The sequence below is a fragment of the Pseudovirgaria hyperparasitica genome (assembly GCF_010093815.1).
Source record: "Pseudovirgaria hyperparasitica strain CBS 121739 unplaced genomic scaffold EJ05scaffold_17, whole genome shotgun sequence".
Lineage (NCBI taxonomy): Eukaryota > Fungi > Ascomycota > Dothideomycetes > Acrospermales > Acrospermaceae > Pseudovirgaria > Pseudovirgaria hyperparasitica.
The window spans coordinates 821,118-848,046 of NW_022985565.1; the positions used below are offsets into that span (position 1 = coordinate 821,118).

The 26,929-nt window shown below is 45.4% G+C and overlaps 7 protein-coding genes across 7 annotated transcripts; 4 read left to right on the top strand and 3 right to left on the bottom strand.

Annotated features, from left to right (window-relative positions):
- EJ05DRAFT_457150 (uncharacterized protein) lies at positions 1-3,192 on the bottom strand. Its single transcript, XM_033742518.1, has 2 exons — positions 675-3,192; positions 1-527 (listed from the first exon to the last, which is right to left on the bottom strand). Exons 1-2 carry the CDS (start codon positions 2,747-2,749, stop codon positions 311-313), a joined length of 2,292 nt encoding a protein of 763 aa, XP_033596788.1. The 5' UTR covers positions 2,750-3,192; the 3' UTR covers positions 1-310.
- A 211-nt stretch (positions 3,193-3,403) lies between these two features.
- EJ05DRAFT_156499 (uncharacterized protein) lies at positions 3,404-4,040 on the top strand. Its single transcript, XM_033739376.1, has 2 exons — positions 3,404-3,803; positions 3,868-4,040. The coding sequence occupies exons 1-2, from the start codon at positions 3,599-3,601 to the stop codon at positions 4,005-4,007; spliced, it is 345 nt and encodes a 114-aa protein (XP_033596789.1). The 5' UTR covers positions 3,404-3,598; the 3' UTR covers positions 4,008-4,040.
- EJ05DRAFT_514333 (DUF1776-domain-containing protein) lies at positions 3,915-5,709 on the bottom strand. The gene is made up of 3 exons (XM_033748520.1): positions 5,572-5,709; positions 5,016-5,528; positions 3,915-4,883 (listed from the first exon to the last, which is right to left on the bottom strand). Exons 1-3 carry the CDS (start codon positions 5,602-5,604, stop codon positions 4,074-4,076), a joined length of 1,356 nt encoding a protein of 451 aa, XP_033596790.1. The 5' UTR covers positions 5,605-5,709; the 3' UTR covers positions 3,915-4,073.
- A 1,517-nt stretch (positions 5,710-7,226) lies between these two features.
- On the top strand, positions 7,227-9,616 carry EJ05DRAFT_514334 (uncharacterized protein; the record flags this gene model as incomplete). The annotated part of the gene is made up of 4 exons (XM_033748521.1): positions 7,227-7,893; positions 7,961-8,151; positions 8,204-8,320; positions 8,414-9,616. Exons 1-4 carry the CDS (start codon positions 7,653-7,655, stop codon positions 9,614-9,616), a joined length of 1,752 nt encoding a protein of 583 aa, XP_033596791.1. The 5' UTR covers positions 7,227-7,652.
- Positions 9,617-9,675: 59 nt separating this feature from the next.
- Positions 9,676-11,387, bottom strand: EJ05DRAFT_504432 (uncharacterized protein; the record flags this gene model as incomplete). Its single annotated transcript, XM_033747570.1, has 2 exons — positions 9,676-11,214; positions 11,292-11,387. 2 exons carry the CDS (start codon positions 11,385-11,387, stop codon positions 9,676-9,678), a joined length of 1,635 nt encoding a protein of 544 aa, XP_033596792.1.
- A 1,213-nt stretch (positions 11,388-12,600) lies between these two features.
- On the top strand, positions 12,601-13,891 carry EJ05DRAFT_479860 (RmlC-like cupin). The gene is made up of 3 exons (XM_033744754.1): positions 12,601-12,976; positions 13,027-13,169; positions 13,239-13,891. Exons 1-3 carry the CDS (start codon positions 12,840-12,842, stop codon positions 13,667-13,669), a joined length of 711 nt encoding a protein of 236 aa, XP_033596793.1. The 5' UTR covers positions 12,601-12,839; the 3' UTR covers positions 13,670-13,891.
- Positions 13,892-14,547: 656 nt separating this feature from the next.
- On the top strand, positions 14,548-18,130 carry EJ05DRAFT_457152 (uncharacterized protein). The gene has a single exon (XM_033742519.1). The coding sequence runs from the start codon at positions 14,689-14,691 to the stop codon at positions 18,079-18,081; it is 3,393 nt and encodes a 1,130-aa protein (XP_033596794.1). The 5' UTR covers positions 14,548-14,688; the 3' UTR covers positions 18,082-18,130.
- Positions 18,131-26,929: the final 8,799 nt, after the last annotated feature.

Consider the following 26,929-nt stretch of genomic DNA (forward strand, 5'->3'; position numbering starts at 1 on the left):
AAAAAAAAAAAAAACCTCCCAGATGTGAGAATGCGAAGAGGGGTTCATTCCATTCTCCCCAAACCCAAAAAATACAAAGAAAAAAGGAAGAGGAGGAGGAGGAGGAGGAGGAGGAGGACAAGACAAAAGGTATGCATGATTAAGACGCCGCCACCTGCCGCCACCTGCCGCCGCCGCTGTATTTGGACAAAGTCGTGCTCACAACGAACCCCGCCCGCCCAAAACAAAAAAAAGGGGAAAATAACTCTGCAGACAGAGACAAAGACAAGACAAGACAAGACAAGACAGGATGGGAGGGAGGAGTGTGTCATTAGGCCGGCGCAGCGTCCGCCGCCGAAGAAGAAGAAGAAGACGCGACAATGGACTTTTTACGACCGAAGATTGTGCGCGTTCGCGATTTGTCGCGCGGCTTCTTCGTCGATGACGGGTCCTTGTTGGCGGTGCGTGGGCGACGGTCGGATGAGTCGTCGGTGGAGGCGGCGGCGGCAGCGGCGCCGTCTTGGTCCATGTATTTGTCCTTGTAGATCCTAGAAGTCATTGTTAGCTTGTACTGACTGTTTGCCTGTCTGCCTTCCTGCCTGCCTGGCTCGCAAAATGCGACAAATGACTTTGACATGTTCGAAATGAGAACAAGGAAATGATGGATAATTAGGTGAAAGGAGAACACGACGTACCAGTTATTCCCAACCATGCTGATGCCTTTCGCCTCGGCCGCTCGGTAGAACTTTGCCGCCTTCTTCATATCCTTCTTCGCGCCGATGCCCTCAGTGTAACAGTACCCGGCCTCGGCCAGGGCGTCCGCATCGCCCCAGTTGCCCGCAATCTCAAAGCATCGCAGCGCCATCTTCTTGTCCTGGTTGATGCCCCAGCCATTCATGTAGCTGACTCCAAGCTCGTAGATGCCGAGCGCGAACTGCGCCTTGTGTGTCTTGCTCGAGATGCGGTCGTGCGGCTTGCCCTGCTTGGTCGAGTTTTCGTCTTCGGCCACCTCGGATTGCGCCAGGTCGACGGCTTGCTTGAGCCATTTCACGCCTTCTGCCTGGTTCGGCCGCATGCCCCAGCCGTGCCGACAGGCGAGTGCGTAGAGGAGCATGCCGGTCGGATGCCCGCCGCGCGCAGCGAACCGTAAATGGTACGTGGATTTCTGGAGTGAGCCGGATTCGTGGCATTCAATGCCCTTCTCAAGGTGTTCTTCGGCCGTCCAGTCGGACATGGGCTTGGACGCGGTGCTTGGGCTTGCCGTCGCACTTGCCTTGATGGTGCTATTACTCGAGGCGATGGATGGCGCAGACGGATTGGAGACGTGCTGGCTGGGCCGTGCGAGAACTTGCTCGTCGAACGAGGCACCGCGCGTCGAGATGGGCACCGTATTCAGACTGTCCTTCTGCTCTGGCATGCTGTTCCCAGTCCGCGGTGGCGATGGTGGCGAATGCGGTCGAGCACTGGTGGCTCCTGTGACGCTCGTCCGGTTCGATGGATTTTCCCATATTTTGTTCATAAACTCTGCTGGACCAATGGACTCGCGCTGCAAGGCCCGGCCTCGCGGCAAACTGTATTTCGAATAGATGTATGATCCCGCTGTGCCATGCGGGTCGTCTTCTCTGGCAGAGTGGTACTCATCACTGGTCATGCTGACAGGCGTGTGTACTTCGTGGAGAGGATAGTTGTGTTGTGAGCTGTCTCCGGAACCTTGCCGGATTGGCACTTCGAGTGAAGGTCTTGATTCGTGACCATGCTCCAACGTGTGTCGTGGAGGAGGCTCAATAGGCGTTCTTGCGTCAAATGATGGACGCGCACTGAGTGGCCTCGAGAAGTTGAACGAGGGTCTACCCAGTCTGGAGCCCCCGACAGAATATTCCGACGAAACTGAGGGTGATCTGGGAATTGAAGACCCAATCATGGGAGAGAACGGTGACGGGGCTCTGTTGGAAAAACTAGAATTTGATGACATGTGCTGCGTTGGAAGAGAGTCGTAGGAGCCCCCTAGCGATAAGCCGTCAAAATCATCTGTTGGCTCCACAGGCACCGAACGTATACTCCTCGGTGATTTTGGTATTCCTGGAGATGCTTGGGGTAGTGGCAGCAGATGAGGACTCGGGCTGTACCGCCCAGAATTGCCTGAGCCGCCCGATGCGATCGAGCTGACAGTCAGTTTCCTCGGCTTGTCTCGGGGTGGATAGGAGTGGTCCCGTTGATTGGGAGTGACATCTCGAGATTCATTCGCAGGCTTGCCGTCTAGAAAGTCTGGCGACAGCGCTCGTGGGATCTGGAAGTAGTCGATTTGCGACTCCGATCCCTGGGTAGGTGAGTATCCCTCTCCAACCGGAGAAAGCTCATTTTTGAAGTGCGATGACTGTTTTGTTGGCTGAAGAAGAGCATCGTCCGATTGGATGACTGGATAGAACGACTTATGTCTATTCTCAACTTTCTCCGGGGTTATGATTTGTTCTGCGCTCGTGTCTGGCTCGTATTCGTCTGCAGCTGTCTCGGTTATGGTGCGGGTGAGAAACGGCCGCGATCGGCCGAACTGACTTTCAACGGTGTTGGGCGGTAGCCTACTGAGACGTCTGCCATTCTTGTTTGGTTGCTCGAAATGTCTTGCCAGCATACGACTCTGGAGTGCAAATGCATCCAACGGTGAAAGCGCCGGAGGTATCTCGCCAGTTCGCGGGGAGGGTAGGTCATAGTTTGAACGTGTAGAGTCGTACGAATGAGCGCGAAGGTCGATATAATCCGGTCGTTTCGCCATTATATTATGTTGCAGAGTATGGTAATGGTATAGTCAGTAGGATGCCCTGCATGGGTGATAACACGAACGGTTCCAGACAAGGGTCGCTCGGGCGGTCTTGAAGTGATGCGAACGAGCGAGGATACAAGATTGGATGGCGTGTAGTGTCCTGATAACAATGGCAGGGCTTTTGCTTCCGGAGTATGTTTGGCACGGTAAGAGGCTGAATTGTGGCAAGCAGTGGAAAGGCGATGCAGTTGTATTGTAACGGGCGAGGCGCAGACAGTTAGTGGCGGGGGATGGATGGTATGGAGTGAACGAATGCGGTCGGACAGGCGGCGAGCGGACGGATAGAACGAGAGGCGATGGCGTAAAGAGTGAATGATATTCGCCGGCTGGTGAGAGAGGGCGAAACTGGTATTACGGTTGCTGGTGGTGATCGTGGTGGTGGTGGTGGTGGTGGCTGTTGTAGTGAATGAAGAGTGAATGGTTGCAGAGAGGGTGGTGGTGGTGAGTTCTGACCTGCGCACGGGCCCTTGACTCGCTCTGGCGGTGGCTCGCCCAAAATGCAAAAGGGGTCGCGGCGGGCTGGCCGGTTATGTTGTGCTTGGCAGGTGTAATTATGATTAGGATTAGGTATGTTAATGATGATTTATCGTTGTTATTGTACCCATCCATGTCGTCCGGCTGTTTCAGAGTCACCCTGGCCCTGTAAGAGCAACTCTGTTCGCCCATAATTCATTACTCAAGCCGCGTCCAAGGGCTTCTTTGTCTGTTTGCCGTTGCTCTGGCTGCCGTCGGGGGGGGCTCAGTGCAAGAGTGCAATGTTTTCTCCCGCATGACGCATCAACACATGCAACAATCGAGTCGATGCGTCTTTTCTCTCCCGGCATGTGCACATGGTTCGTAGAAATAACAATCGCGGGCGTATTATTACGAGGTATTATATTAGGCGCAGCACCTCATGCAAGCCCTTGGTACTGGAGATTGAGGCGACAAGGCAACAGGGAAACAAGGCAACAAGGCAACAATGCAGAACACATGAAACCAAGTCTGCATATCTCATTCGTCCGTCGTATGTTAGTCCATACCAGTGATCCTGCCATGTTCTAGAGGGAAGTGCTAAAGTGCTACATTAGAGAAACTAGGCTGGGTACCGTCGCGTCGCGTTTGGGGTCAAAAGATACAGGCATTCGCTCTGCTGATGGAGAATCGATTAAGGTCCTCTCAAATTAATATGTACAGGGGATGGTCGTCTACGCTTGCTAGGAGTGAATGAGAGTGGAACGTTGCCTAATCTTACATTCCATGCAGTCTGCCAGCTGGAGGGTGCCCTCTCACCAACTTACTTTTCCACCTTCTCCCATGACTGCACTGTGTCTTCGAGTCGCGGCTCCGTTGTCATGGCTTCTACTGGCATTCGTCGGATGCCGAGCATGTACCCTACCACGCCGCTTGGTATCCAGTTACCAACAAAGTCGTATGCCACGCTGCCTCGACCAACTCGCCATATACGCTTAGGCTTGCTCGCCGTCAATGCATCAAATACTGCGTTGTGTAGGCCGCGTAGAGAGCTCCCCTTTGAGCCTTTGCCATTCTCGCAGAACAGTCCCGTCCGCTCTGCTGACGCGCCCTGTGCGACGTAGTTCTGAGCGTACAGAGTCTTCGAAGACGCAGGCCATGTCCGCACCTGATTGTGGCTCATTGCACGGAGCTGATTCTTGTTCCCTATGTGGCTGAAGTCGAACGTACCAAGCTTCATTAGACACACCGGAATGCCAAGCGTCCCAAGCTCTGCTCGTAAAGACGCAGTGAAGCCTTCTATAGCACTGACAACTGTGCTCTCCACCGCATGAAATGCTGGCCTCAGTGAAGAGACGACTCCAGGTGCTAGCACCAATATCCGAGCCTTCGTCTCATACACAACAGGGAGGAATGCTTGTATTGTTGCGATCGTGTTCAACACTTTGGCGTTCAAAGCGTCCGACCAAAGCTCGGGGGACACTGTCTCCACGGGACCAGATGGATAGATGAGATCGGGAACCATGATGATACCTGCGAGGTGCAGGTTGTGTGGGGAAGCGCCTGCAAATGCTTGATGCGGACTCATCAAGATGTTGCGAAAGTGATCGATCGCGTCCTGACTACTCAGAGGCTAGTAAGTTGTCAGCACGCGTTTTCAGCTCTGCTACTATCACAGATTCTCGGCCTGGAAGCACTTGAAGCGGTTCGTCTTTGCGAAAAGTGTCGCTCAACTGATGTCCTCCTGTGGACTTGTAAAACTTACATCTACTATGTCCAGGTTCAGCGGCTTGATGTCGACCCTGCCTTCACTTTGAACAATTTGCTCCTCTTCCGTAGAGTTTACCACAATGTAGACTATGAAGCCTCTCCTTTCAAGATCCAAACTTATCGACTTCGTGACTGGGGAGCCAGCGGGCCCAGCAATCGCAACAACTTCACGCCTTGCACCATTGCTAGCTCTTCTTGCCCTCCGCTTCTTGTTGTGCCCGAATCGTTGTCGGTATATCAGAAACGCGCCTGTACCCAAGAACGCGATGATGGCTGATGTGAGCGCGCGATTCTTATCGGTCCACTCTTGGAGTCTTGCGATATAGCCTGTCGATGCGTTCTTCAGAATTCGAGGCGGAGGCGAAGGCGGAGATCGGGCAGTGCCAGGAAGCCATCCGGTCCCTGAGAGCTTTTCTCGTATGCTCGCAGCTACATATTCAAAGTGTCGGTCTGTAGCATCGGCCAAGTCTTCGGCGTACGTGTGTATGTCTCGCGATATGCCGCCGAGCTATACAAGATTAGCAGTCTTCAAGTGCATTCAGAGTCCATACTATCTGAAGGAAATGCTGGTCGTCGCTAGTCATGGTCACGAAGTCTAGGCTGTGACTAGATTACGTACATATGTCCGAGACAAGATGTGGAAATGGATTCAACGTGTCAGAGGTCAAATCAGACGATCGAAGTGAAAGTTGTGATGATGCGAACTACGTACGAGCGGGGATAAGAAGCTTATCGCCACGTGCAGCGGCCTCCGAAAGCCGCCTGAAAAGCAATCGCCAACGCAAGTTTGATTTCACCACCATCAGAACATCCGTTTGACCTCGTGCTCGCTATGTATCCTGTCGTTCATAACAGCACTGGGATCAAGACCAGTTCGGAATCATCATCTCTGGTGACACAGTCAATACCATGGATGCATGGACATCCGCCAAGCCAGGCAGACGTTCGTCGTCAACATTGTGCATACTGCTGCGTACGGACTCATTGATGAGATGGACTACAGGCGAGAACGTGATCGATGCTTACCTTACATAAAGCATCTAGAACCAAGAAACTGTGTATTCCTGTCGGAAGGTGCAGATCCTCTGAAACTATATAGCAACATAGTAAAAGTGTGATTTCATGTCATTGGGCGTTGAGCTACGGTATGTCAGAGACAAACTGGGTTTGTTTAGACTTGCTTGATTTAGAGATAATACCTTTGATTCGGCTCGGTCCAACCGAATTTCAGGAAGTAACTAACGGACGATATATTTAGGGCGGAGTTGAAAGAAAGGATCTACTCTCTCTCATACATACGCTTCTAACAGCTCATTTCAGAGAGTGTAGCTCTGCAGTTGACGCAATTCACCCTCCAGCAAGGCACCCACCGCATCCATATGCTCAATTTGCTGTCGACTAAGTTGTCCCGAATGTGTAAGGGAAGACTGACAACACTCGGGCGGAAGACGGTACCTAGTCAACTCAGTTCACATCACACCCGACCTGCATGAGCTCCCGCCAATACGGTCGTGGAAGTTCTAAAGTAGTAACCGGAGTTTGGTGTAGGTAGGCAATCGTCGTCTATCACAGACAACGATCTTGTTCGGCCCGTCAGTGCCGCTGATGGACTTCATCGCAACATGATACCATAAGCCAGTGTCTAGCATCTACAGTCCGGAAATCCACATTCGTGATGAGCTTGCACGCGCAAACGTAGGGGTACAAAAGAGGCTGCTACGTTGCCGGTATTCTTGCGTGCCCTAATGAGCGTGAAGAGCATTGCGAACTAGATCCCATGGTGCTTTATGGATATATATGCCTAGCTTGGAATGAAAATTACCATCATAGTGGACTCGTCCCGATCCTCATACAGGTACTGTAGGTGGCAGATCTGCCGAGCCGAGGCTCGTCCATCTGGGCGCAGGGAGGCGCAAAGCCATGAAAAGCAAGAATGCAGGTGCGTCTGCCCCTCAACAAACTGCCTGTTGTGCCCCTTGTTCCTGCCCCTTTTATTGGAATCTTGAGGTGGAATGTGGAAGCTGCTACTGTAGTGCCAGAAAAGTTCTCAGGATGGAAAGTCCCACCAGAAACAGAAACCGTCACCCACCGGGATCGACACAGCCACGTTTCAGACTTTTCAATTCTGACAGTCCCACTAGTACTAAGTTGGATTAGTGGCTATCACTCCAATGATGTCACTGTCACTTGTCACTCGCCGCCATTAATTACTACTTACTAATCGTTGGATGGCCATGAATGGCTTCTTCACTATTCTGGCCATCTCTTCATGGCTATGCTCTGGAAATACTACAAGATACAGTATACAATGTTCCAACTGAGCTATCGGCTTACCTCTTAGGCCTCAGCTCCACGTCCGACTGGTTTCAGGAAATGATTATAGGGGGGCGCTTCGTACCCACAGGTTCGCCACGATGTCACTGTCGCCCTCGGCACGGTCATCGACGGCGCCAATTTTATTTTGCTGCCATGTATGAGTAGGTATTATTAGGCGTTAGATGACCGCACTCTTTTACTATTTTCTCTTTCTCCCTCTTGCTTTCTCTATGTTTTCGATCCCCATACAAGCCTTCATGCCGCTCTTCTCTGTTTGTCTGCTTTGACGCTTTCGCTCTCTCTCACAACGAAAACAATGGACACCGACTCCAAATATTACCTCTCGACTCGTCCCAGTGAGGCCTCGTTACGCCCAAGTGACGCCTCGATGCGTACGATTAAGAGTATGGACCAATTGATTGAGGGCGACCCTCTGAACAACAACCGACACGCGGATGGCCAGAACTCTCGTGGTCCCCAGCGCCAGCCATGGCAACCCGGTATTTGGCATCGACTTCCATGGGTCCCTTTCACTTCCCTCATCGGAAGCACGCTCTGTACGTGACCACTCAGCAACTGATTCATCCCTGTCCTCTCTCGGTATGAGACTTACGAGCTTCAAAGGCGCGATTGGAGGTATCATCGTACTGATCACCAGCGACCGAAAAAGCACTTCAGCATGGGACGAAAAGCTTCATTTGCAACCCGCTGTGTATCTAGCTATTCTTTCGGTCCTTGCCAATATTTTTCTCGTGTTCGCGCTCGCCAAAGGGTTGGTCATAACTTTTTGGACTGCCGCACTGGACGGCTGCACTGTAGGTCAACACTTGTTCAGCCACTGAACTTAGCCCGTATTAACGTTGACAGCTCGCTGATCTTCATTACATCTGGGACTCTGGCACTTCATTCTTTGGTGCTATCCAAGGTGTGTCCCACAAGAAGGCCGTTATAGTTTCGATCGCTTGCATCTTCACCGTTATTTCCGTTGGTCGAGGACCACTCAATCAACGAGCGACCAATATTTAGTCGAATCATGTGGTTTATTCTAATGGCACCACTGTTGTCAATATCGCACAGGAGCTCCCTAATACCTTTGGGGGGTATCCAGTCCTATCTAGGGCTGCCGTTCGACAGACCGCACGACTGACGCCAAATCTAACCCAGGTTTTGCAGGAGTATTCGCAGCGGCAAACAATAGAGCTCACCCATTCTGGTTGCGGCCAACAATGCGATGCCACCATCAAGGGCTTTGGCTTTCGAGTCAACTGCAGCGAGCAGGTTGAGTATGAAGATGTCGTAAAAGTTGGTACCTACCAGACCCTGTTCGCGTCCTGGGCTTCTCTTAATTGGACTTCTAACGACTTTTACAACCCGGTGCCTTCGTTCATCACACTGAACGCAAGGTATCGAGTCGATGATGTCCCTGTCGAAACGAATGCGACTACCCATGCTGCCAAAGTGTCCTTCAAGCGTCACTCCTGCGACCTTCACGGGGGCGTCACCGCGTATCAGCTCAATCTGACTGCCCACTCCGTCAACTTCAAATACCCCGACTGGCGTTCTGACGCCTTCGAAAGAGAAGTCGAGCTTCTAGGACCGACCAATCAGCCAACTGGTGGGCCCAACGTTATCGGCGGCTTCCAGAAGGCCATAGACACCCTGTTCAACTCGACAGCTATCTACTTCCTTGGTGGTGCTGTTTCGTCGACTGACTTGACAGGAAATCTGGCCAACCAGTATGTCAAGGACAATGGTAGGCCCTATGACCCACTGTTCACTTTTAACGATCCAATGGAAGAAATGTTGATTGCTGTCCGCGAACTTTCATTGCGTGCGTCCATAGCAGCTGCAAACCAAGCCTGGTCCCATGCGCAAGGAAACAACACGGCGATGACTTTGGCCCAAAACACTTACCAACAGAACGTGACATACCATGGGTATTACTTCGACGACATATACGTTACGGACCGGGTATACTTGGCCGTCTCTGCACTAGTCTCTCTTTTAGGTATAGTTGCTGTTGCCGCGACATTCTGGGGGTACTGGAATCTTGGCCGCAATGTATCGCTGTCGCCCTTGGAGATCGCGAATGCGTTTGACGCTGATGTTCTAAGCCACCTTGGCGACAATGCTGAAAGTGCGACATTGGCGAAGTATGTCAAAGGTGACTACGTTCGCTATGGCGAAAAGCATATGCCACTACCCGAAGGACGCATGACTAGATTGCGGTTTGTACGAGGCCCGGAGGCAAACCGTCCGTATAGGAACATGTACTACTAGCGATAACGTCGAATTACGGTGTACCCTTGGATCCTCTTTCTTTTTCGAACCCGATCTCATTATCGCAGTATATGCTTCCTCACTGTCAGCATGCTTCGAGGCCACCAGCTTTCCTTCGAACAATGGTTTGAGCATTGAAGGTCCACGATGGACAAGAACCTCTCAAGCTCCCATTCCCCGAGGTTTCCAATCCACCAGACACCATCCAGAAGAGTCACCAATACAAGCCAGTAGGCGAAGATTTCTGCAGCCAGTTGTTCGACTGGACACCATCGCCCATAATGCGATCCAGCAGGTTGTATGTTGAGGTGTAAGGAGTTCACTTCTTTTGGCACCGTTGTTACGTGCTGGACAAAGGTAATGAAATTAGTCGGTACTAGATTCAGAAAGGACATGATGGTTCTACGAAGAAGCTTCGATGGCTCAGCAGATGTTACTCGTGCCAGGTATGTCCTCAGCCATGGCGAGCCATTGGTTGGAAGCGTATTGTTGCGAAAGATGTGAGAATTCGGCGACATGTGTCCGGGTGGAGAATGATCTTCACTTGAAAACATTGCCGACGCAACCTTCTGCAAGACCTCCATAGCCGTTACGCAATCATCGATTCGAAGACGATTGGAAGGTGATGACTCGTATGTGTGGTCGCCATCTAATAGCATGTCAAGCTTTTGCGATTCCACACGAGTTCGGAGTTTCTCGAATGCACATGAATACGTGCCGGCGATGATTGGCAGGACAAGTCGACTTGTTTCCTTTGTTGGTCCGCTTTCTGGACACAAAACCACACATTCATGCCCAGCTGTTCGTTCGTATCCAGGCTTATCCTCGCTACAATCCCACGATGGATACCCATCATGCACATACTCCGGACTCGATAGCACCCCTACAAAAGCCAAATGCGCAGTCCTCACCAACATCATCCAGTCCCCCTGACCGGGCTGTACCCGAGAATCTGGCTCTGTTTTCCCTTCTATCGTCATCATCGCCAGCCGTATCCGCAGACTTTGATCGGCTAAACCATACATAACCATGAGCGCCGCATTTGCCAGCACAATATCATAACACCCTGGCTCGAGAGCTGCTACTTGCATCTCGCGCAGTGCGATCTGGTAGTGCTGGCCTGCAAGTTCTAGAGTGTGAACAATCCTGTTCATGATAGCTTGTGTGACTGATTTGCCTTGGGCGAGCTGAAAGCATCTTGAAACACCGGAAAATGCAAGGACAGAGGCCATGAGCGGGCGGCTACGCAGTGCAAGGTTGGGCACGCCGACTTGCAGTACATACAGTTCATCTTGATCGAATGCGACAAGGCGTCCGGTTCTGGTTATGTAATCTCCGAAAAGCACAAGTTCAGTCGCTCCAAAGAAGCCAAAACTCTCTGCAAGCGGTGTAGGTGTGTCGATTCGCCCAAATGATTGCGGTTTTGTAGCATATTCTTTCAATATCGATAGTTCGCGGGTACTGGATCGTGTTGATATGCCATCAAGTACTTGACGTTTTAGTCTCACAAGACTCTTCTGGGAGCTTTTGGCTTGAGGATAGCAACATGTATATCCGTATGCTACACAGCGGGAACATGATGGTTTTATTTCGTCACACTGTATTCATTTTTAGCCATCTGACCAGATACCGCTTACGACAATGCAATGGATCGACTGTTGTTTCGATGGCTTACCTTTTTTCTCTGCTGCTTACATCGCAAACATCCATTCCTGGATTTTCCATGAGGTCTGCGAAACTTGAACTCAGATGTTATCGACATCATTGACATGGCGCGAGCAGTAATTAGCGTAAGGAATGAGATGTCTGTCTATGGTCGGACTTTGATTCTAGAAGGGAGGGCTCATTAGGATTGATATTATACGCGTGATGGATCTATCCGAGAACCGGTGGCTCAGTCTGGTACCGCGCGATCCGGCAAACAGTCGAGCCCCGCTCTGGGCACTCCCGTGTGCTCAGCCATATTGCGGCTGAATGCATCGGCTCGGACAGGGTCTCACCGTAAATCTCCTGGCTTATAACAGAATCTCCTTCCGGACTTGCTTACAATTCTGATTATCTGCATCTTTGCCCTTCCTTGCTTGCATCAATCACACTGGCGGTCGGAATTCTCTGACATACTTTGTACCGCTCCTCCAAGTTGGGTGTTCCGCAAAATCCAACTCATCATGCACGAGGATGCTTAGCAATAAGATCGAGGACTTTTTACACACGAGGGGTGTCTTTGGATGGAGAGTGGATACAGCTCCGAACAGAGTAGAATTCGAGGTCTTGGTGACTTTCGAATCCTAGACCAGATATATCATATTAGTAAATGTGCCCAGAAACAAAGGATTTGAGCTTCCGATCTTGTGCCAGCAGAAATGATCCCGAAGGTAGATAAAATAAAGGGTATGAGGTGGTTGATGACTTGATTATTGTCAGTATCTTGGACTTCCAGTCCAGAGCAAGACAGTGATGACGGACAACACACAATACAAATGGAATGGCGGCCCGGATACTGAGCATGGGAGGTCTTTTAATCAATGAGGCTTCCTTCCATCGGAAGTTGACATGCGGATCTTCGTTTCTTTCGGATCAGTACGCCTGTAGATGTTGATGGGACATGGTTTCTTGGCTTGTGTGAAAATGACTCCCCGCATTGAAGGACACCAGACAATTACAATTACATGTACTAAATAGCAAAGTGTGAAGCTAGAGAGCTCCAAAAGCTATGCCGTGTATGCAGGACAACCAACAGACACCTGTGGGGTGGAATGGATGGAGTGGAAATATTGAACGGGCCACTCCGGGACCAACTCAGCCGCGGTCCAACCACAATAATAATTTGGCATGCTAAGTTGTAAGCATTTCAGCCCCGTTGGCTTGGGCTGACAGGGAACATTCGTCGATTTGTCACGTAGCCACTAAGCTGCTAAGCCTACCCCAAGTGCCAGCAAAATAAAAGTCAGGTGCGTTTGCGTATGCTGACCTCGTGCGTATAACGCCTATACGCTTCATAAGTGAGCAAGAGCACTGCTAGCCTTACGAGACGGAAAGACGATCATTCCTTGTAGAGCGAAATGCCTTGGAACAATTTGCAGTCGTAAACGCGGCAGTGTATATATTCGAGATATAAAGATGTTGAGATGGCAGGCAAAAAAAGTGTCAACTCACTTACTCGCAACATCAGACTCCAAATCAACACTATCAATTTGCAATCAAGATTATCTTCAGAAACAAAATGATTTCCAAGATTCCTCCTCATGTCTTCCTTGCCATCATGGCTTTGTCTCCTGCCATACACGCTGCACCTCGTCCAGTCACTAGAGAATCTCCTTCTGGTCTTAGTTTGACGCAGCAACTTACTCTGGCAGACACGTACGTCACAAATGATCGATGGATATCACAGCCTTGACAAATTCATGTAGTGCTGCCGACCGATATGCCCTCCTGCCGAATGACTCTGACTTCGTATACGACTTCAATACTGCCAGCCCGCAGCTGCCCAATCGCAAGAATTTCCCAGCGCTCGTTGGCACCGGAGTCAGCATGGCTACGGCATCTTTTCCAGGTATGTTCTCAATCGCCCTCACCCGAACTCATGATCACGACGGGAACAACTAACGTCATTTATGAGTAGCCTGCGTTGTAGCCCCAGTCCATATCCACCCCCGAGCCACTGAGCTGTTCCTCGTCACCTCCGGTACAATTCAGACCACCCTGATCCCCGAATTCGGCGCTGGTCCTCTACCGTCAACATCAAATACTGCGAACCCAAATACCCGCATCATATCCAACACTTTGACCGCAGGCCAGATGACTGTTTTCCCTCAGGGTGGCTTCCACCTGCAGATCAATCCAACGTGTGAGAATGCGACTGCGGCGGCGGCATTCTCGAGCGATGACGAAGGGGTCATCGCAATCGTACCTAGTTTAGTTTCTCTGAATGAAGGGTTACTACAGGATGTGTTTGGTCAGAGTCTCGGTGCGGAGGAGATCGGTCGGGTCAGAGAGGCGGCGAAGCAGGGGCTGGCGCTCATGGAGGAGTGTAAGAAGAGCTGTGGTCTTTGAGAACGATGTGTCACTTCTCTGGCACACGAGACGTATCGTCAGCGTGTACTAGAGAATACATCGAGAAAGGCGAGTTTTGACTTCAGTTTCATGCGTACCAACTAGATACATTCGTTACTTCAGCTTAGGAAGTTTCAATAGAAAAAAGTGCACAATATCCCAGAATACTCAGGATAACACGTAGTAGTTTCTGTTAATCAAATGTTAGTAAGTTGTTGTAAGGTCAAAACCAAGCCAAGGAATATTTCAGTCTATCGTCGCTAAGATTCATTGAGATAGCGTGCTATAAATGGCACTGATGGAATAAAGGGGTGAACGATCAACTCCGTGTTTGACTAGTTCCGATTTACTGAGTACAAAAGTGAGTGGATAGAATCGGTGATCAATAAACGAATGGATAATTATCTACGTTTGCTATTATTGCATAATACCTGCCGTTTAAGGTACCTTTAAGGGGCATTTCAGCTTGATGTTTAACCAGGAGCCACCATTGACAAACAGGGGTATTGCAATGGAATCATTCAAAGATCATGCCAAAATCCACTGGAAGCACAAGAGCGGATGACTCTATCCTGATAGCTCTAGCTAATTATAGACGGTTACACGACGTCTTAATGTGCACTTCCGTAGGACTTTTACTGCTCTACAATTCCCGGAGCAGGTGAGATGCAAAGAAGATACGACTAGTGATACAGGTGACTCATTCCGGACATGGTTTGATTGTATATGTGACGCCAAGATATTGAATTTATTGCTATGCGTCTCAAACCTTGCTTGTTTCTGCATGTATATTAGGAGCCGTGCGCAAATATCATGGGACCCCTGAGTCCTCTTCACAATCGATTTGCTAGCCACAATCTGCAATCAAGAGAGAACATTGCCATGCGAGGTAGCTCGCAGACCGTGGTATATAATCTTGTCTTCCATTTTTCTGCACTGGAACCGCCATCGAACTTACACAGACTATAACCATCGCCGAGCACCCCTAACTTTCACTGTGAACATTCGTCAGTAACAACATGACCACACTCGAAGATGTCAAGAAACATCTTCGTCTAGAGGCCGATGCGTACATGCCATTCAATCGACGACCTCTGACAGACGAAGAATACGGCAATGGTTTTGCCATCATACGCAACGGATCGGGTGCGTTGATCTACGAAAACTTCATTGTTCCTCAACTCTCACGTGTTACATCTTATCTTCTTAAATTTCAGACAAGCCTTACTTGCCTTGAAGTCGGTCCAGGACCAAGAAGTGTTCTTGGTGCACTACCTCTTGATGTTCGTCGAAGCATCACCAAGTTCGATGTCTTCGAGCCGAATGTCTTATTCGCATTGGAGTTACAAGAGTGGCTTGAACCTACCACAGGAATTGATCCTCCGTTTCCATCATTATGCGACAAGTCTACTATTCATGTAGAAAGATTCGGGATAGACTCGCGCCCATCCATAGCGAACTCCACACCCCAGTACAACCTGATATTGTTCTGTCAAAGTCTATACGGACTATCTCCGAAGCACGAGGTCGTTCGTCAAGCTCTTAGTATGGCCACCAAGGCTGGGATCGTGGTTGTGGTTCATCGAGGCACTTCGCTGGATCTCGGTAGCCTTGTGTGCCACGACAACGTGTTCGATACAACGGGGCAAGTTCAGGTTGAAGAAAGTGATGAAGCTCTGGATCGCTTCTCTGCATTCGTGGCAGGTTTCAAGCCCAGTGAAGTGGATACAGATAAGAGTATCCGGCCCAAGTGGCGCGCGGTATGCCGTGAGTACGGAAAGCATGAGATGAGCAAGCCCACTCGTATATCCTTCTCTTGCCCTACCATGATGGTCACGTTCAATCATGGCGCGACTGCGCTGACGGAACTTATAGACAAAGTTCCCATAGCCGAGCCTGGAAGGAGAATCAAGAATTCCGAAGCACGACTGAATCATCCCGCTGCGATATTAAGACCAAAGGATCATGTTCAAGTTCAAGAGTGCGTAAGATGGGCACTTAAAAACAAAGTAGGCCTTAGTGTCATGAGCGGAAGCCACAGTGGGCACTGCCAATGGTCCAATGTGGTAGCAATCGATATGGAGGCATTCGACCAGATTCATATCATCAAGAATCAAAGGTCAGACATAGAGTCTCTGGTGGTTGCTGGCACCGGCTGCAAGGGCGGAGATATTGTCAAACGAGCAATGGCAGAACGCCTGAGTATTCCCTTGGGATCTCGTCCGAGTGTCGGTGCAGGACTATGGCTACAAGGTGGCATCGGTCATCTTGGTAGGCAGTATGGCCTTACGTGTGACTCCATCATTGGAGTTGTCCTTGTTGGTGTCGAGTCTGGTCAAATATTTTACATTGGGAATGTGCCAGCTCAATACAGACCAGCGGGTGCCACCCGTCCAGAATTCGAACTTGACTTGCTCTGGGCAATCAAGGGAGCTGGAACCAATTTTGGCATTGTCACCCACGTCATATTCAAAGCTGTTCCAGCTCTCGTTCACTCTGTTCAGCACTACGAGCTACGACTTTCCACATCAGACGAGGTCTGTTTGGAACTTGGAAATTTTCATCGGCTGCTCGCTAGCAAGGCTCCTCGTGAAGAGTCTGTCGATGCCTACCTATATACTTACAAAGGTCAGCAGATACTAGCGTGGTCGGTCATTAAAACCTCCACCACGAAGCTCCGCTTTGCAGGCTTAGTACCCATGAAGGAGAGCACAACGGCCCACCACTCTAGTATTGTTGATGATAATGGCCTTTTTGATGAAGAATACCACATCTCAAGCATGCCGGGTGACCATGGGAGTGGCAAGACGTCGTCTTTCAAACGATGTGTCTTTCTCAAGAGCATAGAAACAGCAGAAGTTCGTGAGAACCTTTCCAGAGCTACATCTTCTGCCCCTTCGGAGTCTTGCTATGTCCATCTACTACATGGTGGAGGAGCCATGGCTGATGTCTTAGAGAGTTCAACTGCTTTCGGCTGCCGCGACTGGGAATACGCCTGCGTGATTACCGGCGTCTGGAAGCGAGACAAGGATGGCACACCTATTTCGAGACGTACCGTGGGATGGGTGTATGACACCGTGAACAGTTTCCTACCGCTATGCAGTGGTATATATGGTGCGGACCTAGGGCCAGATCCACGGGACCTCCCTCTCGCAGCCAAAGCATTCGGGTCCAACCGACCTCGCCTTGCTCGACTGAAGGACACACTTGATCCTTATAATGTATTAGCATATGCATGCCCCCTACCACCAATCACTCAAGGACAGAAACTCATTGTTCTTGTGAGCGGAGATACGTGCGCTGGCAAGGATTATTGTGCTAAGATATGGGCCGACTCTATCAATGCATGCATGCCCAAAGCTAACTACGCCCAAGTGATCAGTATCAGTAACCAAGCAAAGAAAGACTATGCGGCCGCTACACCTGGATGTGATTTAGACCAGCTCCTCTATGATCGCGCCTACAAAGAGGAGCACCGTGCGGCCCTAACATTGTTCTGGCAGCACCAGATGGCGCTGAATCCACAGCTTCCTGAGGAGCACTTCCTCGATACAGTGGCCGGGGCTGCAGCTGCAGATGTCTTATTCATCACTGGCATCCGGGACGATGCTCCTGTGGCAACTTTATCCTATCTAGTCCCAGCATGCCGAGTCGTCGAAGTTCGCGTTACATCCAGTAGAAATGTACGGGAGGTCCGTTCTAATGGCAGAGACAAGCTCGAATCAATGGCTCTCAAGCATCGTCCTTGTCTCAATTTCGAGAACAATGCAAATGGGCCCGAACTAGCCAAAGGATTTGCGACACGTTATCTATTCCCATACCTCCACGAAGATCTCCGGAGCCTGGCTGAGTTGGTAAACAAAGTACGCAACTTTCCTACACCCGGCACAGACTTTTGTCACATTCTTGGAATTGTACAACGACCCGGAGGTCTGAGCCTCTGCACTTCACTCCTACAGGCCCACTTCCATGGCTCTTGGTCAGATATCGACGCCATCGTATCTTGTGAAGCTGGTGGGTTCATCTTTGCATCTGCCTTGGCAATTCAAGTCAAGAAGCCTCTCATCTTGATCCGTCGAGCTGGAAAGCTTCCGCGTCCAACGGTTTCAGTACTAAAGCCTCAATCATACATATCAATTGTAGGTCAGACTGCCAAAGAACCTGAGAGGCTTGAGATGGATCGTGATGCTCTGCCAAGAGGGGCCTCCGTAGCTATTGTGGATGACGTACTATCCACTGGAAGGACAATGTGTGCAGTGTTAGAGCTGTTGGAGCAGACTGGGGTCAGCGCCGAGAAGATTAGGATTCTTACGGTGGCAGAATTTCCAGTTCATCGTGGAAGACAGCTAATACAAAGAGGCGGATATGGGAGGAGCTTAGTCCAAAGTCTCCTAGTCTTTGGTAATAAATAGCTGTAGTTCGAAGCAGACTTCCTATCAAACAATTAGTTCAATTCTATGCCTATATTTGAAGTTAAACTAAAGTACTTTAGTTTACTCTACTATATATTTAAACTAAACTATTAGTTATAGTAGTAGAATTATAGTTAACTAAGTTAAACTAAAGTTTAGTAGGTAGTTGAAGAATCTCGTAAATATAGTTAAAATATTATATATTTAAGGCTATATAGTCGATTTTTATACGTCTTAGTATATACCTAGGTAGATTTAAGTACTAAATTATCTAAATTTAATAAGAAACTAACTAGTATACTTTTACGTAAACTACTAGTTATAGATAAGGCTATAACGCTACTAACTCTTTAAATCTTATAGATAGTCGATTAATAGTAGACTTATCTTACTTCGTTATAGTATAATTATATCTTCTACCTTACTAAATATATATTTATTATTATAGCTTAAAGCTAGTATAGAGAGTATATTAATTATAAGTTTATAAAGGTAAGAAAACTTATTCTTTCTATCTAGCTACTACTAGATTAGACTATCTATAATATTAGACTTACTATTAAGGCGATAATAGATACTTAGCTTATCCTTCTCTTATCTTTTAGGGCTCTTTATCTTTATTTTATCTAAGTATTACTCTACTTATAATAGCTAAGATAGAGATTATATAACTAGAAGAGATAGAGATAGTAGTAAGAAGAGTAATAGAGATTAGTATAATAATAATAATAATAATATTATATAACTAGGTAGAGTAGTTTACTCTATAGGCGTATACCTTCTCTAGTCTAAGCTATTATATAAGAAGAAACCTTTATATAAGGAAAAACTCCCTTTTCTCTATAATTATATCTTGTGAAACCTTCGTATTATCTTAAGTATATAGCCGTTAGGAATATCTATAGACCTATAACCTATAGTACTATTATTTTACCCTTAGGTAGCACGTATAGAGTACGGGGGTTATTAGTTAAGAGTTACCCTTAACTAATAATCGGGGTTCTCCCGGGGTTCTTCCGGCGTATACCGGGGTCTATCTAGTATATACCTAGTTACTTCTAGTATATATATCTAGGTCTATTAGTATTAGGGAAGAGGGAGATATATAAGTATCTACTAGGCGATCTCCTTAGGGTACTTATTAAGCTACTATATAATATTAGAGGTCCTTATTATATAGATAAGCGATTATCTCTATATATAGAGGTCCGGGTATATCGCGAGATAGTACTATATTATATCTCTCCGGCCGTATACTTTATACTATAGAGACGCGTCTAGAACGCCCCTCTAGTATAGATAGTATAGAAGTTCTATAGCTTCTATTTAGGCTTAGAGGAGGATACATACTTAGGCTTTTATAAGCCCCTTATATATCTATCTACTTAGCTCCTTCTATAGTCCCTAAATCTATTCTAGATATCTATTCTATTAGGATACCTAATAGGTCTAGAGGACTTTCTTCTATTTATCCTAGGTCTATAACCGTATAGCCTATATAAGCTCTTAAGGGTTCTACCGGTCTAGGGAGGCGTCTGGGTTATCCCCGATCTCTTATATAATTTAGTTTAAGTCTATCTCTATTAGGCTCTTATACTATAGTCGATTCTAGTCTATATATAGTAGTACTTAATAGTAGATACTAACTTATATATATAGCACGGTAAAGGTATATTTAGCGTATCCTACGCGTTCCTATACTTATTATTTAGTAAAGTATATTACCCTCTATATCTAGTAGAAGTTATATATACTTATTACGTTTATCTCGCGCCGTAGTAGTACTATATTAGTAGCCTTATATACGCTAGAAATAAGATAGAGTATATAGTTCTATATAGACTTAAGCTTTATTCGCCTAGCCTATATAAGGGCTATATACTAGTACTCGTATCTATACGTGAAGGCGGGTTATACTATAGAGATATATAGTTAGCGTACCTTATCCTAGGCGGTTTCCTATATAGAGGCCGTAATCTAGTATATAGCGGCTTCTACCTTAAGGGCCCTAGATACTATATATATAATCTATAGGCCCTATTTAAGTTTATTATTAATTATAACGCTAAGTACGTATATACTCTATATCGGCGGTTTAGTAAAAGCATCTATTCTAGGATATTACTCTCCTTCCTTAGTAGCCTATTTCCTATAGTAGTTAATAAAGTATATAAGTTAGTATTTCTTAGAGGCAAACTTTACTCTATAGCGCTTTATCTACTAGATATATCTCTTATAGTCTTATTCGAGGTGTTTATATATTAAACTAGTATTATTATTAATAGCTAGGAGGTATATATCGTCGGCGTATCCTACTACCTCTATATATTATATTCTCTATAGAAGGTCTACGGTAAAGAAGAGAAAGAGAATTAGGGAGATAGTACTTCCTTATAGAATACTATATATTATCTTCTTATATTTACTTTAATATCTAGAGATATATATCTAGGTAATTCTTTTAGTAAGAAAGGACTATATAAACCTTATAATCTATTCGGGTATATATCTCTTCTATAGATTATAGATAAGTCTTATATAGTTTATCTTATTAAATGCGCCGGCTATATTAAGGGAGAGTAATGTTACTACGCGTCTCTATTTCTATATAGTCTAGATAACTTTAAGGATATATTAGATAGTAGTAATTAGGGAGCTCCTAGTTTTCACCTTCTAATTTACTAGAAGAAGGTTATATTCTTATACTATGGTACTTATCTTCTTCGTAATCGTGGCCTTAAGTATTTTACTAAGATAGAAGAGAAGGGTAATTAGTCTCTATCCTTTTAGGGAGTTAGGGTTCTTCCCTAGTTTTAGAAGTATAATAGTATAGACAGCCCGGAAGCTTTAGAGGTGGTATCTATTCTTAGTATATATCTAGAAGATAAGGCTAATAAGTAGTAGGGTCACCTATATAGTATATTTAAGGTATCTATTTAGTATTCTATCTAGTCTAGACACTTTATCGTTCGAGAGTACTCTAATAGTATTAAGAATCTTCTCTTCCGTAATCTCTACGGGGATATTAACCGCGTCTAGATATATATTATTATTAATATCTAATAGATCTACTAGCTCTAGGGGGGGAAATATAACTTCTTAGAGAATCTCTATCTTTTCGGGGCTCGTAGTATATATTCTCCCCTAGTATATTAGGGGAGGTATTAGTAGTAGTAGCGTCTACACGTCCGCGCTCTTAGCCTACTTTACTATATACTATAGCCCTATAGTCTATTATATATATTTATTAGTAATTATATACTAGTATTTATATTATTTATTATAGAGGGTCTTATCTTAAGATTGGATTATCTCTTTCTATTCCTCCTATGCCTTAGTTATCTAGATATAGTATACGCGTGTATATAGTCTCCGGGCTACCCTTCTACTTTTATATATTTAAGGTATACCCCTTACGTCTAGAGGCTTATACGTTTAGTATAGTACGTATTTATCTCTTAAGTTTTAGAAGGCTTAAAGAAGAACTTACACGGCTCTATCTATAGCTAGGCTATTAGAGACGTTAACTATAGAGGGGTCTAGAATCGCCGATCCTAGGTTCTTCCTATACTTCTCCTAGTTAGTATCTTTCTATAGCTATCTCCCCTATTATTCGTTAGGTATAGATATATCTATCGCGGTCTCTATATATTTATAATTAGAGTCTATTTACGTCTTACTAGGGCGGTAGTATTATACTCTATAGCTTATATATTCTATAGCGAAGGTAAGGTTAAGTATAGATCCCTCCTTATCTTCCTTATATTTCCTCTATATAATTTATCTAACCGGCGTAAGAAGGTATAGAAGGTTATAGTACCTTATATATAGCTCTCTTACTCTAAGCTCTTCCCTAATAACTATTAGGCCTCCCTACTATCTATAGTAGAGGTTAAAGTTATCTAGAAGGATATATTATTCTAGTTCCGTAATACTCTCTAGTATAGTATCTAGTATAAGTAATTCTCTCTAGTTATAGATATTATAGATATAGAGGGGCCCTATATCTATCTAGAGGTATAGTATTATCTAGAGATTATCTTATTCTATATAGAACTATTCTAAGAGCGGGATAGATTTATATATATAGAAGAGAACTCTCCTATCTAGGCCCGGGGGGTAGATAGTATAGTATTCTAGGTGTGTCGTTAGTTTATTAGTTTAGTAGTATTTATAAGGTTCCTAAATAGCTATTATTATAGCGTCTATCTCTTCTAGAAGCATAGCCTAGTTTTCTTATTTATAGTATATATTCGCCTATATAATAATAAGTATATCTTAACTCCTTATTAGGTGCTAGGAAATACTTAAGCCTATATACTAGTAGCGTTAAGGCGCGACTATCTCTACGCGGTAGCTACCTTAAGAATACCCTAGGGTTATTCTATCTTCCTTTATATAGTATACTATTACACGTTAGCCTCTTCTTCTTATAGATTAGTTAGTATAGTTATTGTAAAGAGTAAAGACGTGGGATAGTAGTCTAACAGTTCATAGAGAGATATAGGAATGTATTTATAGAGTAATCTTACTCTCATACGAGGTTGATTCCTAACGAGTAGGAATCGGTTTATACGGTCCACTTATATAGTAACCTCGCTTAACTTAGCTAACTTAACCCAGCTCTGGCCACTACGTGGCTGTATAGATTAGAATAGTCTATATAGGTCCGTTATAGTTCCCGTCCTAATAATATCCTTCTTCTTTTTATACTTCGCCCCGAAGTACTTAAGTATATATAATCCTAAGTCTCTATAATCTATCGTGTATCTATATATCCGTAACTAAGTTCCTATAACGTTATAACTATTCTTAATATAGGTGAACTCGAGATTCTAGTTTACTTTTATTAGTTTATATACGCGCTTATCCCTTGCTTCGTGGCTACTACCTAGGACACGTAATCGCTACTTTAGTCGAGCATATATTTAGCTTCGCTTACCTTTAATTTTATTCTCTAGTATATCTACCTCGCTCTTAAGGTAAGTCGTTAATTTATATACTATCTTCCCTAGTTTAGGTTTAGAAGGGTCTATAGTGGTCCATTCTTATTAGAACCGGTCCTATGTAACCTATTCGCGTTATTACGGTTACTAATTTAGCTTCGTCAATCGCCGTTAAGGGTGGACGAATATTCCTTTCTTAGATCTCTAGCTAACGTGTATATATAGATGTCTAATACTAGTCCTATCTCTAAGCCTACCTCCTCCTCTCGTAAGACTCGCTCTAAAGGTATCGCCTCCTCCCCGGCCACGCCGGCTAAGAAGCCCACCTATCGCGGTAGTATAAAGGCGCGCTCTAAGTCGGAGAAGAGAGTAGCTAGGGCTACTACTACTACTACCTCTACTACTAATATGGCCACTAGTCGCTCTAATCTAGGTAATCCTAGTACTAAACTTATGGATAAAGTGGTCGTAGGTTCTCCTCTCGCTCTAAAGCGCACGCCGCCTACTCTACCTCCTCTAGAGGATAAAGAAGATCTTATTATAGATGATAATCGCGAGCCCTCGCGCTCACCCACGCCGCCGCCTCGCCGCTTTTCCTTCCGGTCTAACATGGACCGATTTAGTCGCTCTAGGTCCTTTTAGGACCTTAATATTCGCTCTAAACCCCAGCCTACTAATAATAAGGCCTAGGTCGCCGAGGATACTAAACGTGGTCACGGTTTATACTATAGGAAAACGGCGAACTACGGTTCGATATACTATAAGTGTATTAAGGGCTATACGGCCGGCTCTAAATATCTCTTTCGCTCTAACTCTAGCATTAGCTACTACTCTACTAACCGCGACGGGCCTATACGCCCTATCTTTACTCTACCTACCCGCTACCGCCGCTATACCGTGACTAGTAAGACTTATCTATAGGTAAGTATAATGGGCTATCTTAATCTAGTATGATCTAAAGTGGTCCGCGCTAATACATTCTTAGGTTCCTATGCGTATATAAGATATATATAACGACCTTCGCGTCCGCGAGACCCTCGGGGGTCCTTATAGCCGCCTATCTACTATATAGAGGGAGTTTAGGGAGCGCTATAAGCTCTTCCTAGAGGTTATTAAAGTATAAGTTACGAGCACGTTAATTATTTTTAACACCCGTTGATTTTTCTAGCCGCCGCGAGATCCCTAGCGCCTAGGCTACCTATTCTAGGGAGTCTATCCTAGCTATAGAGGCCGTAGAGAGGATTCGCTCTATCCCCCCCTATCCGTCTCGCGCTACTAACGGATCTCGTAAGAGGTCTACTATTTCTCCCTCTAAGTCGCCTTATAAGAGGGTATATATTCCCTTCTAGATTATTCTAGATCGTGTTAGCTAACTTTAGACCTAGTCGCTACGCTCTAGCGCTTAAGGCTCTTCTCTCTAGGCTCTAACGGATCGGGTTATTACTCTAGAGGCTAAGGTCGTCGTTCTCCGCCGCTATGTCGTGTAGTTAGAGAGGACTATACTAGAGATTAGGACGGATAATAAGATAGAGAAGTAGCTCTATGGTTCTGGCTCTATATGTTAGCTCTATGCCTAGCTCTATATATTCTAGATCTACTATAGGTGGTGCGCGCCGGCTCTGTTTACCTAGCTTTTATCTATTTTAGTCCTTTTTGGACCGTTTAGATACCCGTCGGCCAGTTTCTAGTAATTTAATTCTTAACTTAATGATATTATATGTGCGCTCGCTTAGCTTATGACTATCGGTTTCTACATTCTAATTTTCCTTGAGTTACCTAAGTGTGGGCACCGTATATAAATTGGTTTATCTCTATAAATTCCATTAGAGTACCCGAACTAGTGGCCTAGTAGTTATTAGTTTAGATACTCTAACCTTTTATATTTCGTGTTAAGAGTTTAATTCTATGGTGGGGTACCTTTTTTTAGGTTCTTAGTCCCATGTTTTTCTCGTGTATAATGGTCCATATTAGTCTATTCTAGACTCTTCTATGTTATTCTATTGTAGTGTGTCGCGTCGCGTTCCTAAAATGGTTATTTACGCTTTCTTCGCGTCTAGTAACCGTGCGACGCTTGAATTATGGGGCTACCATATAGAGTTTTCCTAGTACGCGTCTAGATTTCCTGGTTTAGCACTTCGTTCTCTACGGTATCCTTCTTCTTTTTATAACGACCGCGACGTCGCTATGCTTATATTAATAATACGCTATTCTATATCTTTTACTTATACGCAGCCATTATAGAACTTAAGATATATACCGCTAGTTCCTAGGTGTCCTCGTCCTTAGTATAGTCCTTCTAACGGATTCTATATTTCTAAACACCGTCTTTATCAATCCTATGTTTAATAATATAGTCCACTTCGAACACGTCTAGTCCATCTTAGGGTATAATAGAGTATAACTATACGTTCGTACGGCCATACACGTTAGGTCGAAATCTTTCGAGTAGTAAGACGTGGAACACGTTATAGATTCTTATATCGCTTCCTAAGTTAAGCTCGTAGACTCTTATACTAATACGACGTTTAATTCGGAAGGGACCAGCCATTTTATAATCGAGCTTCTTATTTACTCGCGATGTTCATATATTACGGACGTTAAGAAGGACCTCGTCGCCCTCCTCGTACGTCTAATCCTTAGCTAACCTATTATAGTACTTCGTATACGAGTCGTTTACTTATTAGATTATAGCGCGATAGTTACGTACGGTTTTAAAGATTTTAATCGCTAATTCCTAAGCGTGGACGTTCACGTCTATTATTCGATTAAATTAGACCGTCTAAGGCTTAAAACCTATCCTTAGACTGCGTCCGAGGTTCGCCTAGAAAGGTATAATACCTGTCGTACTATAACGACTATTATTATATACGAACTCTACTATACTTAGTAGAGAGGCCTAGTCGTTCTACTTAAAATTATAGAATACACGTAGGTAGGCCTCGAGCGTCTAGTTCTATCGCTCTATCTAGCTATCCGTCTAAGGATAAAATACTATAGACATATTTCTATTTATACTTACCATTTCGTAGAATAACGTCTAGAATTTAGACGTGAAGGTACTTCCTCGGTCCATAACAATCCTTTTTAGTATACCATGGACCTTAATAATCTCGTTCTAGAACACCTACGCTAGTTCTTTAGATGTAATCGTCTTCTACACTAGGATATACCTAGATATCTTTATAAGTCTATCTATAATAATAAGAATAGAATTATAACTCATCCTAAGTATCTCGCTTAGAGGTAAGTCAACTATAAAGTCTATAGTAATATCTTCCCACATAAAGAGGGGGGCTAAAAGAGGCTGTAAATTCCTATATAGCTTATACCTAGGGGCCTTCGTTCTTTGATAAATCGGATAAGTAGCTATCTATTCTTTAATATACTTGGGTATATCTTTCTAAAAATAGTACTAACGAATTAAGCTTAGGGTACGTATATATCTAAAGTATCCTACTAGGTTAGCGTTATAGTATCGGCTAACTACGTTAAATCGCGCGTTACCCGTCGGCATATAGTACTTTCTATCATAGTAAAGTAAGCCGTCCATAAAGGTCTACTTATAGTCTACTTTAGTCCGTAATAACCTATCTTACTATATTTTACGTAACTTTAAAACTATCGGGTCTATCTTCTATAGATCCACGATTAACTAGGCGAGGTTAATTAGATATTTACGCCGGGTATTATCGCCCTTCCCGACAGCGCTAATAAACGGTCTACTAGGGACTTCGGTACCGCGTCTTTAGTTACCGGCTTCGGTCTTAGAGATTCGATTACCGGTATTAACGTTAGCATCTCGCTAATCGCCTAATAACTTAAAATCTAACCTTATCCTTAAGAGTTAGGCCTATAGCTACTCTAGGACCCTATAGCCACTATAATCCTAGGCGCCTTCTTTA